Consider the following 15,527-nt stretch of genomic DNA (forward strand, 5'->3'; position numbering starts at 1 on the left):
ATGTAAATGACACAGCACAAGAAACTTTATTAATTTCTTTACAAAAAATCCATCTGGACCATAGAACTGGACTCTCAAAGCCCTGACATCTGTGTATCCGGGAGATAAATCAGTAAATTCGAGTAAAATCACAGGCTTCACATATCCTGCGTGAATGCATCACATTCCAGTTTGTTTTTCACCAAAACCTATAGTGTATACCCAGAACATTTGGAATATGCCAAGTGTCATGAGATCATTCTGTGCTACTTTTGTGTCTTTTTTAACATCTTAATGCTTGTTGCTATTCACAGCCATTAAGCACGAACAGAACATTCCTTTAATTTTTTTCCTTATGGGGACTAAAAAAGAAAGAAAGCAATACAGCATTAGAACATCTTAATTTTCATTTATGTCTCAACTATCCCTTTAAATGCTGAACCAGTATATATGTAGACCTTAATCGGACAATGGTGTGAAAGTAAACATGGTCACTGTGGAATATATTGGTGAGTATGTTGAAGAACAAGCTTGTGTCTCATTACACTCCCCACTGCGTGTACTTTCGTCCTCTCATGATATTAGTTCCCAGAGCTTTCCACCGAGGGGTGGGCGGTCCTTCAGAGCGGCATTACTGCCTCAGTAAGGATTACAAAAGAGCGGGACAATGGATTTATGGACACTGATTGCACTGCTGTTCGGCTATGGCAGGGGCAACTCAAAGACAGTGAGCGAGGGGAAAGAGGTGTAAACAAAGGGCCCCACAATCGGATATATTTCCTGAAATATGCGCGTCACCTTGACTACCAGCCTGTCAACGCAGAAGGAACAGCCACCGCCTTATGCAAGACATCCAGCCTGTGGTCTTAGCTGTATCTTACCCTCAGAAAGACTGACACATACACGTATGTACACACCACCTCTACTCTGATCCCTGCTGGCTGGCTTTCTTCAAGTGTTATTGACAGTGTGGCTGTGGGCGGGTTGCTGCGCTGTGACAATCAACCTCAGAAGATCAATTTTTAGCACTTGTCACATCCAAAGAAAGCCAAGTAAATCAGCCAAACGAAACCAAAGAGGCGAATAGAGACAAAAAGGAAGTGACCTCATAACACCCGAGCACCACCATCCTGATTGGTTAATCATATTGAGTGTGTTTGGTGATATGCAGCCCTGTTTCCACCCTTCCTCGCTTCACACCGAAAGAAGCAACGATGGATTCTTAATGAAAATCAGCAAGCAGAACGCGGGAACACAGACGCCGTTGCTGATTGCCATCAATTTCCCACTTGCAGTCATGAGGAGAAAAAAAAAACTTGCAAACTGCGTTTGCATATCTGATTATTGCAGAAAATAAGATCTTGATTTTTCATTTGGAAATCCTTCAGGAAAACAAGAAAAACAGCAAAACAAGCCCAATACTGACAAACAAAAGCGGTGGTGTAGGTGAAGTGTAACGAACCCCGATTTTAATATTTTATATATATATATATATATATATATATATATATATATATATATATATATATATATATATATATATATATATATATATATTTGAGTGGTATTTGCCACTTTGGTTATTATGCAGTTGCTATGCGGTTGCTGGGGTGCACTTTCTGATATCATGCTGGCCCTACTGATGTTTCCAAACAGGTTTCACAAGCACTTCTACTGTTCCCTGTCTGCCATTGGTCTGCCAGAACAGATAGCCACGCCACAAACTCACTCCATTGAGTTGCTGGTGCTGTGTGCTTCTGGTCTAGATTTTTAAACAAACAGAGCAATGTTTTGAAAGCACCTCAAAGTGTTACTATTTTACAACATACAAATGGCTTACTTATAGTTGTCTCTGTATATTAAGTGGAGTTAAAAGCATATTAACTGAATAAATTTACATCAGCTTTGAGCGGTGCTGAGCTCTGACTCGCTTCAGCAGTGATCTAGTTTTGATTTGTTGCTCATGCCATTGTTGCTTCTCTCTGATAGCTGTGAAGCTTTTGTCACTGCCTATCTTGAGACTGTATGAATTTTACGAGGTCTCTTTTATAGAGCTCTGTCTCACAGGATGACATATACATGGTATCCTGACTTCTGCTTTGAAGCACACTGCAGATCAAAGTAGCAGCTTCTCTGTTTTATTTTTACTTTCGCATCCTCTCTGTTGTAGTCTGTTTTTATTAGATTTGCAGTTGCACTTTGGTGTTATCAAGGTATCAAACCCCCCTAGCAAGAGTGGGAGCTGAGACAAGTCCCAACATCTTTCTTGAACCTCATCATATCAAACACATATCATATTTCTGGTCAACTCTGTTAAAACATGTACATTTCAGCTGAAGGATCAAGGTTTTGTACCAAATGACGCAGTATACACTATACACTTACACTGTGCACTATACACTCTCCACCGTCTATTGACGTCCCTCCTCCTTTGGGACACAGGAAAAGATGCAATTCACAGGAAAGATGCATGAAGTGTGTATTATTTTTTGCCTTTTTTGCTTTCTTATAGACCTTCTTGATTGTAGCAGTCAACATTTTGTAAAGCAGCAGTGCATCTGAAACTTTTCTCTCTCCTCTCTCTCTGTGCAGGAGGAACAAAACCGAGGCAAACCCAACTGGGAGCATCTGAATGAAGACCTCCATGTGCTCATCACGGTGGAGGATGCCCAGAACCGTGCTGAGATAAAGCTTAAGCGTGCAGTGGAGGAGGTTAACAAGCTACTCGTGCCTGCGGTGAGTACCACTGGTCTCCTTGTTACACACTTCCTTTCTAGTCATTGTAGTTGCAAAAGACTCTTGAATATAACACATCATGCTTATTTTGGATACCTGACGTTATTTGTGTCAAAATAACAGGAAGTGGGCTTTTGAAGTTACGGTATATGCCATGGGCCTTGTTCACACAATAAATTGGCCCCTGCAAGCATTGGTACGGGATCTGTTTACAGGCTATATGTGTGTGTGAGTGACTTTATGATGTGTCTCACTGCAATGTTTAACTATTCACATAAATTGGAGTTCTCTATCGATACTTCACTAATTTTGCGTCTTGCTCCAGACGCTTTGGGGAAAACTCATTTTTTTCTCAGAATACTGAAGCCTTTTTCAGTCACACAGTGCAGTGTATTTAAAATAATCCAATGGCTCGGTAGAGGAGCTGCATGAGCCTATGGCGGCACAGCCCGCAAGAGTCCGGCAATATGGGCAGGGCATCTGGCTATATAAGCATGCACTTTGCCATAGGATCCTCCGATTTCTACAGGATCGTCGCACTACGAGACTAGAAGCCTTCTCCGTGAACAAGCCTCTCAGTGGATCAAGATCCCTTTCTGCTCGGCTGACTTCGCCGCTCTTCAGCTGCCTTCAGCGTCCTCAGCAGCGTGGTCTTCCGGTCCCCTGCTGCTATCTGGTGACTATAAGAGCACATTTCTAACCAGTCAGTGGGCAGGAACAACCTTGTTTTTCACTTTTTAAAAGGGCTTATATGGCTCAATCCATCTCGTCCTGTCACCATCCCTACATGGGACCACGGTGTTGAGGGCTCTGAAGAGCTCTCCTTTTGAGCCACTACAGTCCATTGACATTCATCCCCCGATGCTAAAAAACGCTCTGCTACTGTCGTTAGCATTTGTAAAGCATATAGGTGATCTGCAGGCCTCTGCCTTGGCCTGGTCTAGCAGGGTTTTCCATTGCAGAGATTTGTGCAGTTGCCGGCTGGGCTTCACCGTCCACATTTACCAGGTTTTATAATCTGGACGTCCTGCTGTGCCTTTTTTTTTTGGAACAATTACTTAGCTCCGGTCGACCTCTGTGAGTTTGGCTCTATCGCTTCCTGTGGGGCTTCCCTACAATTACTTGGTCTCTCTGGGCCCTTGGTGCTCAAGTCAAGTTCAAACATTGGTCATAGCACGGCGGGATTGTACTGGTTTCTCAAAGCTTCTTATGCAAGACACAGTACGAGTGAAGTATCAATAAGGTACGTACTCGGTTACTAATGTAACCTCAGCTCACTGAGATACGGGAACGAGTACTGCATTGCTGCTCGTGCCATTTAGCTGCATGACTTGGTCGTTGCTTCAGTTGAAGTAACGTGAGGATCCTATGGCGAAGCACACGCTTATATAGCCAGATGTCACGCCCATATACATCTCTGCTGCAGAGCCATTGGTTCGTTTGAAATACACTGCAAGTTGAACCAATGGCCGTGCAGTTACACTGCGTGATTGAAAAAGGCTTCAGTATTCTGAAAAAAAGGAGTTTTCCCCAAAGTGTCTTAAGCAAGACGCATTACTCATTCCCATATCTCAGGGAACCAAAGTTACATTAGTAAGCGAGTATGTTTTTATGCACTCTATTATATCCAACTCTCCAAGTGCAAATATACCTAATCATCAGCACTTGCCCTTTAAAACTGATTAGCACCAAGAATATTGATGATACTTTTTTCCAAGCACATTTTACCAATTCCAGACCACATACATTTTAATAACTACTATTAATTTTTTATTTAATCATTTATAAGTAATATATAAGTGTCTATGAAGGCTGGAAGTGAAAAATTCCTTATATTAAGGTGTGCAGAACTATTAGGCATGTTTCCTTTTACAGATAAAATTAGCCAAAAATAGAGGTTTAACTCAGATTGAAAAGTCAAAAAGTATTAAATCACCCATGATAAATATTAAAAACTAATGTAATACAAAAATTGCAAAGTTAAGACATGACCATTGAACAGCAAAATGCTCACTGGGCTAGCAAGGTCAGAAAAAAACAGGTGGAGAAGAAAAGACACGTTAACTGCAAAATATTTAAGAATTAGGTGTAAAACCATCAGGAACCATTTAGACTCCAGCGCCACCATTTTCCAGAACCTTGCTGAGGTCTCCAAAATTACAAGGTGTCAGGTTCTCAGAGACTTTGCAGTATTTGGATTTGTTGGTCATGTTACAGCTACACACCCATAAAATAACTGTTTAAATAAGACACTTCTTCAAATATGTAATAATATCTGACATTGACTTTTGTTTAGCTTTACATCTGCTGGTTTTGTTCGAAGTTACTCAATACATTTGCTTAATTTTTATAGATGTAACTTCATAAAGCTGCAGCATGTGCCAGGGTAAAAGAGATACTGGATCTTGTTTAATAATGTATTCTTATATTAGTAACAGTATTAGCATTTGTGTATTAGTAATGCTCTTATATTAGTAAAAGTCACAGCACATTAGAACGTGTGTATCTATGATTGCATGCGGCCTTTAAAACATTTTCCTCTTTCGTTTCCTTTCCTTTTGGTGTCACTTGATGAGTGGGAAGTGAAACATTCTCCAAATGCTCTCCTGACAAATGGGAAGTGCTGTGCAGGGCTGGTGTGATTGAGCAATCAGTCACTCGAAACATTCTCTAAGCTAACCCTTGCACTCATTGTCATTTAACTCTGTATGAAAGGGTTGGAAGAACAGGGTCAAGTCAGCCTGTATGGTCGTAAATTAAAGCATTTTAAATGCTTGAAATGTCAGTGAGGAAGAATACACACTACTGTAGATCTGTTCGGCTAAGCAGGGTTATAAAGCATCATAGAAGTACTTCCAATCAAAAACTGTTCCAAAAAGAATGCAGCTAAAGCATGAAAGTCAAGCGAAATTTTGATTGTAAATAATGTATTCTATTCAGTGCTCGAAAGGAGTGTTGGTCTAATTAATTTGGACTATTTTTGTTATCATTAGTCTACTGAATCATTAGCTTATGCTAATGGAAATATGCTAATGATAATGGAATCCATTTTTCATGTGTGTTGGATAAGTATGTGAGTGATGTGTGTGAATAAACATAAATGATGCTGTCTTATGCAGGGGCGATTCTAGGATTTTTTAATGGTGTGGCACAGGGGGGTTGATGACATAAATAACCACACAAGTGGGATGACATAAAAATTGCACTGCACTCTCTTTTTATAATTAAAAACCATTGAACAGACAATAATTGTTCTCAACTTTTTTTATTGTCCAAACAGACTGCGTATGTGTGCCAGGTTCAGGGCTGCTAATTTGCTGGCGAACCTGGCCCTGCCTGGTGGATTGGCTCTGATCTGCACTGCACTCTACTGCATCTACCTGTCATTGACATGCATGGTTTCTTCTTGAAAAAAACCTTGAATGTATTGCTGCTGGTGCTGGTGCATCACGGATGAATTACACAACTAAGAACAATGTATATATATATTATTGTGTTGCAGATCCAGCTATTGTAAGCCTTTTTTTACTTGTTTTTCCACTAAATTTAACACTTTAGAAAGTTAATAAAGTAGGAAGTTGCGGTTTAGGGTAAGCGATAACTTTATCTTATCTAATTTCTAAAATATTTTTAAAAAAAAAATTGTTTTATTTTATTTATTTATAGATTTTTTGTTTATATTAATAGCAAAATCTGGCAACATTTTATCGCCGGCATTAGTTTGGCAGTTATTCAAAAAGGCAGCGGCTATTTACACTATTTTTAGTGATATGTGCGCTAAGTGCAAATATCTGTAGATTCTATAGATATACAGTTCTATACTATGTTAAAATAGCAGGATTTTCTGCTATTTATACTACTTACTGCAAATAGTGGCAATTATTTGCACCTCAGTATTGTAGTACATTATAAAACAGTATGCAATAATAACTTATTGAGTCTAATTTAATGGATGCCACCTTATTGGGAGAATAAAGCCCTCCCTACACCTGCCCTTAACTTTTTGATTGTTTACTTAATTTTCATTGAAAATAAATGCTTTTCTGATGTGACCTGAAATTTGAAAAGAGAGAAAAAATTCCCAAAAGGGGGATTCGAACCCGGGTCGATCACGTCAAAATATGTAATGACATGTTTGACCGCCTGCACCACTGGAGCTGACTGTCAGATGTTGTCTTTTGTAATCTTGACTATACGATAATAACACGTTTGGTGGGCAATACATATGTTTGCATGAATAATAAACAACTGATAAAATGATCCACCCCATAAATATAGTATTAACAAACTTTGATGCAATAAATAGGGTATGAATGAAATTTAAAAATGAGCATCTCCAAAAAAATTTACATTTCTGTCTCTTTTCAAGTGTTAGTGTATATAATTAGTTGTATTTATAGGGGTTATTATAGCACAATTCTATAATAACTCACTAATTTTCAAAGCCTGGCTACGGCCATGGGTGTGTCCAACTTCAAGCGGCACTTGTCCCACTGTGTGCCACCCCTCTAGACATGCCCCTGGTCTTATGTATCTGCATATATAAACTATACTGTGAAGGCAGCTCAGTTAATGTACCTGACATGAATAGATGATAATACACAGCAAATGTTGAGCTTATAGATTCCAGGGGAAACATTCTATTATTAGGATTTATGAGGGCATGGGACCTTAAAAGTAAAGTCATGTGATGAGGAAGTAAGTGCATTAAGGTCATAGTCTTTAGTTTATACAGTACGAACTGTTGTAGACAGATTCCAGAGCTCTGAGAGTCTAATGACTACTGCATGACCATTGAGTCCTACAGTACCTCAATTATTTAATTAGCCACCGGGCATTCATGAAGTGCTGAGAATTCAGATGCTTACAAATGCTGCTTACTCTCTGCTGCATTGTTGCAAAATGTAACATAGTTTCAGGAAGAAAAAAAATGCTTTAGTTATGAGTACTTCCGCACAATTTATGAGACTGGCCATGTATGAAAGTTTACAACAGGGATTGAAATTGGCGCTTACAGAAACTGTTATTTTGGTGAGTCTAGCCTAAAGTTTTCCTCCCTTTTGCCCTGCTGTCCTGTCAACTTTAAAGCATATGACCGATTGTTTTTGCTCTTGTGCTGTCTGTGTATATACATGTATGCCATATTACAATTTTTTGTGGTATAAATTGTGCTTATGATGTGGCTTCCTTGCAGTGTTAACATTATGGGGACTACAACTGTACAAATTGTTTTATTTTGGTCAGAATTGTGGTGTAGTGCAATGGTTCTCAACCCTGGTGATGGAGTAACCTTAACAGTACTCATTTTGAAAGTCACTTTTATCTGACACAGTCATTTCATGTTTTTGTGTCTTTATTAATGAGCGTATGAGTAGATTCAGGTGAGTTTGATTAGGGAAACATACAAAATGTGCAGAGTTGGGGGTACTTCAGGACAAGGGTTGAGAATTACTTAATAGTGGGGTAGCATATGTGCTAATGACATGACAATGACAACAAGGCTGGCCAACAGTCCTGGAGTGCCACAGCCCTGTAGAGTATAGCTTGGTATGGCAATTTAAAGACTTTCAATCCAAGTTTTAGCAAGAACAGTATATTATGTGGCCACAGGAGGAAAGATGATATGTTATTGCTTCAGTTGGCTGTCATGGCAACTGCCAGCACCTTCAATAAGCTCAGTGTGAACAGTCACACCTCCCCAATCAGTGGACCTACACTTTGGGTCTCACAGTGGACACAGTCTACAGCTACTACTGTGACAACAGCATATCATTTAACTTGATCCTTCATCTAAGAGCAATTCCCTTGTCTGGCAGATAACTCCCAGACAGCCCATAGAGGCTGCCCCTTCCTTATCAATCCTGCTGCTGTGTATGATGTCAGATAGTACTCCCCCCACATCCCAAGGTAAAATCCATTAACACCTCTGTGTTTGCCTACAGGGACTTTTCTCTGTCAAACAGATGGAGGCAGGGTTTTTTTCTTTCTGTTTGTGCTAAGATAACGACCACTAGTGTTCTGCTCCAACTTCTGTAAAGATCTTTATAATCCCTGCTGAAATTTGCATACTGATTGATCGCATCTTGTGGCATTTGAGCTGCACTCTGCTTCTCCACATGTGGATAAGGCTAGAAGTGCACCATTGGTGATTGTGGAAAATTTCAACAAAATGTATATCAAACCATTCCCAGAGTGAACTGACATGCATTATAACACAAATTCTGGGGGGGGGGGGGGGTTCACTTCCTGGATTGGCAGTCTACTGTCCAGGGAAAGCTAGCAACCAAGGCACTTCATAGCAGCACACCAGGAGTCATCAGCTTGGCGACATCTATTTTAAATCATCATCATTATCTACATCACCACCGTTCCTCTCATCATCATAATCAGCAGCACTGGCAGGAGTGGCAGCAGTTGGTGTGGTGCACGCAGGAAGCCAGTGACCAGCAGGATACTGCTAACACAGTCAAAAGCAATTATCATCAATGACTTTGTGACAAATATATAAAAGCCTTTGCTTCACAATTGCATCTGATTGTGCTGACTGAGGCAAGGTCTCACCAGACTCCCCTGAGCTCCTCTGTCTCTCATATGCAGGAAGGAAAGCTCATTTACATATTACCAGTGGCAACATGCTGATCTTTTCCATACAATAAAAGTGAATGGTGACTATAGGCTGTCAAGCTGAAAAAAAAAGAACATAAGAGTACTGTAACTGTAACCCATATAACCTGTAAAACGTGCACTTTATTCCAAGTCTTCTGAAGTCATACGATAACTTTATGTGAGGGAAAAATCACATCTGAAATGTCACTATGCACCATATTTAAATGTGCAATATGTGAGATGGTGGACTTGTAATTTAAAGGCACAATATGTAATGTTTGCCGCTAGAGGGTGCGCATTCAAAACAAACAGAAACACATGCATAGTTTGATGATGCCGTGACTGAGTGTGGAATCATGGGAGTTGTCGTCTTCATTCCAACAGCCGATGCAATCCGACAGGACTCAGGCAGAAATAATGTTCATGGATGAACTAATGATTTATTATTACCATAGTAGAATGAAGCAGGGTGAGACTGAAAGCCATCAAAGCGAAACGAGGCCGCTGAACGAGCGTTACACACTGCTTGAAAGCAGCAGAGCTTTTATTAGGCCACAGTCGACTTCCCCTCCTTCCGGTCATGCGTATGTTGGGGAAAAAAGCAGCCCTGTTTATCATACTAGATACATTTGAAAGACCTGTTATAATGCTACTCTTTGTGGTCGTCATCGGTATATTGAAATGCACAACATATTGAAGCATCTTTGGTGTTTCCATGTTTTCTACAAAACAAAACGAAATCAAGGGATTATGACGTAATTGGCAAGCGACACAATAACACTATGGACATGGTCCATGTCACTAGTAAAAAATTGCTTATTTCTCTGGATTTAAACATTCTTTAAAACATTTGTGATAATGTAAGTACACAAGTCAGCAAAATATATATCACTGTTGTAGTAGTTTTTGGATATTTGTAAAAAATCTTACGATTTGTGCCTTTAATGTTTTTTTTGTTGTTGTTTGTTTGTTTTTTCACATAGTTATCATTTGACTTCAGAGGACTTGGAATATAACATTAAAGATGCATGGATGCTTTTTGTAAATTATTTGGTGCTTCACAGCCCTTTGTCACTATTCACTTTCATTATACTGAAAAGGGCAGCTTCAAAATTCTGCTAAACTTCTATTGTTGTGTGCTTTTTGCATAATGACGCATCAGAGCTGTGAAACTGTGGACTGTGCATATGCTCCGGACATCTTAAAGGTGTCGGTTCATGGGGACCCTGATTTGAATCTGATTTGGCTTACTTCCCTGTCTTATTCCTCCATCTCACTTCTATTTTCCTGTCTCTAAAAAAGCCCCCTATTTATCTTCAGACAAAATTATGAATGCTTTTGCCCCCATTTTTCATGAGCTGAACTCAAAAGATCTAAGACTTTTTCTATATAAAAGACACAAAAGGCCTATTCCTCTCAAATACTGCTCACAAATCAGTCTAAATCTGTGTTAATAAGCACTTCCTTTGCCGAGGTAATCCATCCACCTTACAGGTGTGGCATATCAAGATGCTGATTAGACAGCATGATTATTGCAGAGGTGTGCCTTAGGCTGGCCACAATAAAAGACCACTCTAAAATTTGCAGTTTCACTGTATTGGCGGGTCCAGGAGGTTCTGGAAACCAGTCAGTATTTGGTGTGATCACCATTTGCCTCACGCAGTGCAACACATCTCCTTCGCATAGAGTTGATCAGTTTATTGATTGTGGCCTGTGGGATGTTGGTCCACTCCTCTTCAATGGCTGTGTGAAGTTGCTGGATATTGGCAGGAACTGGAACACGCTGTCTTATACGCCGATCCAGAGCATCCCAAACATGCTCAATGGCTGACATGTCAGGTGAGTATGCTGGCCATGCAAGAACTGGGATGTTTTCAGCTTCCAGGAATTGTGTACAGATCCTTGCAACATGGGGCTGTGCATTATCATGCTGCAACATGAGGTGATGGTCGTGGATGAATGACACAACAATGGGCCTCAGGATCTCATCACGGTATCTCTCTGCATTCAAAATGCCATCAATAAAATGCACCTGTGTTTGTTGTCCATAACATACGCCTGCCCAAACCATAACCCCACCACTACCATGGCCACTGGATCCACAACGTTGACATCAGCAAACCACTCACCCACACGACGCCATACACGCTGTCTGCCACCTGCCCTGTACAGTAAAAAAAAATGGGATTCATCCATTAAAAAAGAACACCTCTACAAAGTGCCAGGCGCCATAGAATGTGATCATTTTCCCACTCAAGTCGGTTACGATGACGAACTGCAGTCAGGCCGAGACCCCGATGAGGATGACGAGCATGCAGATGAGCTTCCCTGAGACGGTTTCTGACAGTTTGTGCAGAAATTCTTTGGTTATGCAAACCGATTGTTGGCAGCAGCTGTCAGGGTGGCTGGTCTCAGATGATCTTGGAGGTGAATATGCTGGAAGTGGAGGTCCTGGGCTGGTGTGGTTACACGTGGTCTGTGGTTGTGAGGCCGGTTGGATGTACTGCCAAATTCTCTGAAACACTTTTGGAGATGGTTTATGGTAGAGAAATTAACATTCAATTCACAAGCAACAGCTCTGGTGGACATTCATGCAGTCAGCATGCTAATTGCACACTCCCTCAAAACTTGGCAACATCAGTGGCATTGTGCTGTGTGATTAAACTGTACATTTTAGACTGGCTTTTATTGTGGCCAGCCTAAGGCACACCTGTACAATAATCATGCTGTCTAATCAGCATCTTGGTTTGCCACACCTGTGAGGTGGATGAATTATCTCGGCAAAGGAGAAGTGCTCACTAACACAGATTTAGACAGCCTTTTGTGTACATACTGTAGAAAAAGTCTTAAATCTTTGAGTTCAGCTCATGAAAAATGGGGGCAAAAACAAAAGTGTTGCATTTATAATTTTCTTCAGAGTACATAGTTGTTTGAAGTTTCATAGAAGCCCGGGAGCATAGGATATGAGCTCATAGCCAAAGCATTGATCATTTGTTTCCAAGGTCCAGGGGAGTGACACTGTTAGCTGTTGGTTATCATTATGTCTGTTGTAAATGGCCAGGTTATATTGACTTTTATATCCATTAAGGAAGTCCTATGTCCATGAGAGAGAGACAATATTTAATGTTAGCACGTGAAAATTGCATGTTCCATGTTCTACTCAAACTAAAGCTCTTAACCTCCTAGATGTCACAGATGATTCATATTCCTGGAAAAGAAAACAGACGCCTAGTGTCACTTTGCTGTGAGTATTTTCAGCTATGCTAAGCTGAACTATAACACACAACTTCAGCACCAAATTACATGCACACCCCGGAGAAAGTTAATTTCAGAAATAATTTTAAGGCCTTTATTTAGAACATAAGCCGGTAGGTAGCATCTAAACCTGTGGTGAGGTGAAGGACTTACCACTATCTGTTAGCTCTCAACATTCTCTCACTCTGTTTCCACACCCCGTGTTAGTGGTAGCTAGGCATAAATGGTCATTGCTGAAGGGACTACTTTAATTAAAGTCCTGTAGGTCAGCCGACCCTCCATGGCTCCCAGTCTGAAGCCATGATAGATAGAGGCAGCTCTAATTGTCAGGGCTGAAGATAAAGTGAAATTTGAAATTGGGTGTGGAAGCACTACTACCACACAATGTACACACACAAAACTCCTCTTTTTGGCCCATGTGGTTGTCCAGCTGCGCCAGCAGTGGTGTTGAAGAAGAGGAGAAGTTAAGTAAACAGCAAGGGCCGACAGGGGCCGAAGTACCCAAGCTACCCTCTACCCAGCATGGCATAGATTAGTGCACACTATCACTCAACACTTCCTTCTTTGGATGAGCCAGCTTATCCATCCATTTGTGGTATCTGAGCTTTTATGGGTGTGTGAGTTTTGTGAGATTCATGGTGCCTGCTATCAGAAGCATCACTGTTGCTCATTGTTCAGGGGTGTCCAATCCAGCTCCTGGAAGGCCACTGTCCTGCAGAGTTTATCTTCAGCCTGCTTCAGCACACCCACATGGACACTTCTAGTAATCTTGCAGACCTTGATTATCTGCTATAGTTGTGTTTAATTAGAGTTAAACTCTACAAGACAGAGACCATCCAGGAACACCCCTGGTTAAGTTACATATATGTCCCAAATCCCTATCCGTAACTTCATAACCCACTGTAACCTATCCCAAACTATGGAAATAAATGTTAAATTATATAACTTTTCTTAGATACAATGGGTAAAAGAATCATGTAGATTAACATTGAAGGAAGGATGCTATCTACTGTACATCTAAAGCCCAAAGTATACTTCATGTGATAGTGTGCGTGAACTCAGGCAGTGCACACATGCACTCTAGAAAGCTTCATCTTAGTCCAGTGTCTGTGCTATATTTCTCCAGAAGTTATGACTAATTTCTTTCTACTCCGCATTTTTTGAGATTCTCAAACTCTTCTTGCCTAATTCTCCCGCTGGCACATGTGCTCACGATGGGATTTTGAGCCCCACAGATTGTGAGCGACTGCTGGGAGAAGCATTTAAGAGGCAATACCTAGACGGGGTATGCACAAGTTGTGTTTGGGGATTCCCGTGACGTGCACAGCGAGTGTTAGTCACACATAACTGAATCTCTGCCTGCAAGATTGCACATGGACACCCTCACATCTTTGTAAGAACGCCTGAGTGGATCTAGAAGCAAAGGTGCATTATGGGTGAGCAGAGCCAATGTTGCTGTTTGTGATGCAGTTTTTTTTAGGGAGGTAGGAGAATGAAGGCCCCAGTGGTTTGTGGGAGGTTCCATCTGTTCCCTTCATGGCACAATAGGCTCCCTCTTGCATGACATGTTTTTCTGCCTCTCGCTGTTTCTCAGATTGCTCAACATTAGCAAAAAAAGAGAGAAAGATTGAATAGAGCCCATGCCTCTCTTTGCAGATAATGTGTGTGTGTGTGTGTGTGTGTGTGTGTGTGTGTGTGTGTGTGTGTGTGTGTGTGTGTGAGATGCCGGAAAATCTCTAAATAAGACATGTTGTGTTCATTTGTGTGCACGCACATTCTGATCTCAAGAAATGACAGCACATTTTTGCATATCTTTGTCCCTTTCTGCAGGTGCACAAGCTGCCTCCTTTTGTCAAAAGGTCTCCATTCCATCAGTAATGTGACTTTGTGCATGTCGACGGGTGTAACTCTGTGTGTGGCTATGGTGTATGTGGTAACGGCGGGGCTGCTCTGTGGTCACATGATTGAGTAGTCATCCATGTCTTTGAGGCTGGGAGACCATCAAAAGGCTCTTTGTTTACAACTGGAGTGTGGAAATCCTGAGTGGGCTCTTTGGCCCTACAGGGTTGGATAATGCTCCCAGTGGGGCTCATTCCCCTTCCCCTCCTCTGAGACAGTCCAGCATCTTTTCTCTCCCTCTCATTCTGTTCTGTTATCTCTCTGTGTGTCCCTCCCTCAGTCTCTCATGGTGTTATTGAGTAACACTTTGTTTTGGAGCTAGTGTTGGTACAGTTCGGTTGCACAGGGAATAAAGGCTAGCTGGGGTTCACAGGGCAGAGAGTGCATTACTGTGGCAACTGTTTGAGAGGCCCTGTCCTCAGAGGAGAGCATCGAGTCATGTGACTGTACTACAGAGGGGCTTAAATCGTCCACCCACCACCCCTGCTTTCATATTTTCAGCTACTTTAAAAAACAAGATTACTCGTTCATAGGACCAGATGCAAACTGCAGATTTTTTCACATCTTCTACATTGACTCTTATGGAACGTATGTGGGATTCTACCAAATGGATTTAAATTGGTTTAAATGTTGTTTACACTGACACAACCAATGCCATGTGTTTCCAATGGGACTCATGAACGGGGGTTCTGTTTGTCCAAATATTGGCAGATAGGAGAAGTGTATGAACCTGTTTGGTGACCCTAGTGGCCCTGAAATTACACACTTTACCTTTAACAGAGAGGGACAGAGATTTGTACCATTTTATAAATGACAGACGTCTCTGTAAATTCTGCAGCAAATTTTCTTCAGCATTCTGTGGGCCCTGATTCTGTGTGGACCTACTTATTTATACTCAAATCACCTTGTCCTTCTCTCTGCTACCTCTCTCTATCCTTTTCAGGAATGAGAGAGTAATCCCTGTGTAAATAGAGGGATAGTGTAAAGATGCAGACTCCATGGCCGTTCAGAAATCTATCCAGCTTTTCTGCTCTGCCAAGCTCCAATAGAAC

General features: G+C 41.1%; 1 protein-coding gene across 5 annotated transcripts in view; it reads left to right on the forward strand.

Annotated features, from left to right (window-relative positions):
• LOC132157393 (KH domain-containing RNA-binding protein QKI-like) overlaps positions 1-15,527 on the forward strand; it is a 96,649-nt gene that overhangs the window by 56,493 nt on the left and 24,629 nt on the right. For all 5 annotated transcript variants that reach the window (XR_009437543.1, XM_059566732.1, XM_059566730.1 and 2 more), the window contains exon 4: positions 2,572-2,715. Coding sequence is in view for 4 of the 5 variants with exons in the window: in XM_059566732.1 (XP_059422715.1) it covers positions 2,572-2,715 (144 nt within the window). In the remaining variant the exon portion in view is untranslated. The remainder of the gene's footprint in view (positions 1-2,571; positions 2,716-15,527) is intronic.

This window comes from Carassius carassius, chromosome 14, assembly GCF_963082965.1.
Source record: "Carassius carassius chromosome 14, fCarCar2.1, whole genome shotgun sequence".
Lineage (NCBI taxonomy): Eukaryota > Metazoa > Chordata > Actinopteri > Cypriniformes > Cyprinidae > Carassius > Carassius carassius.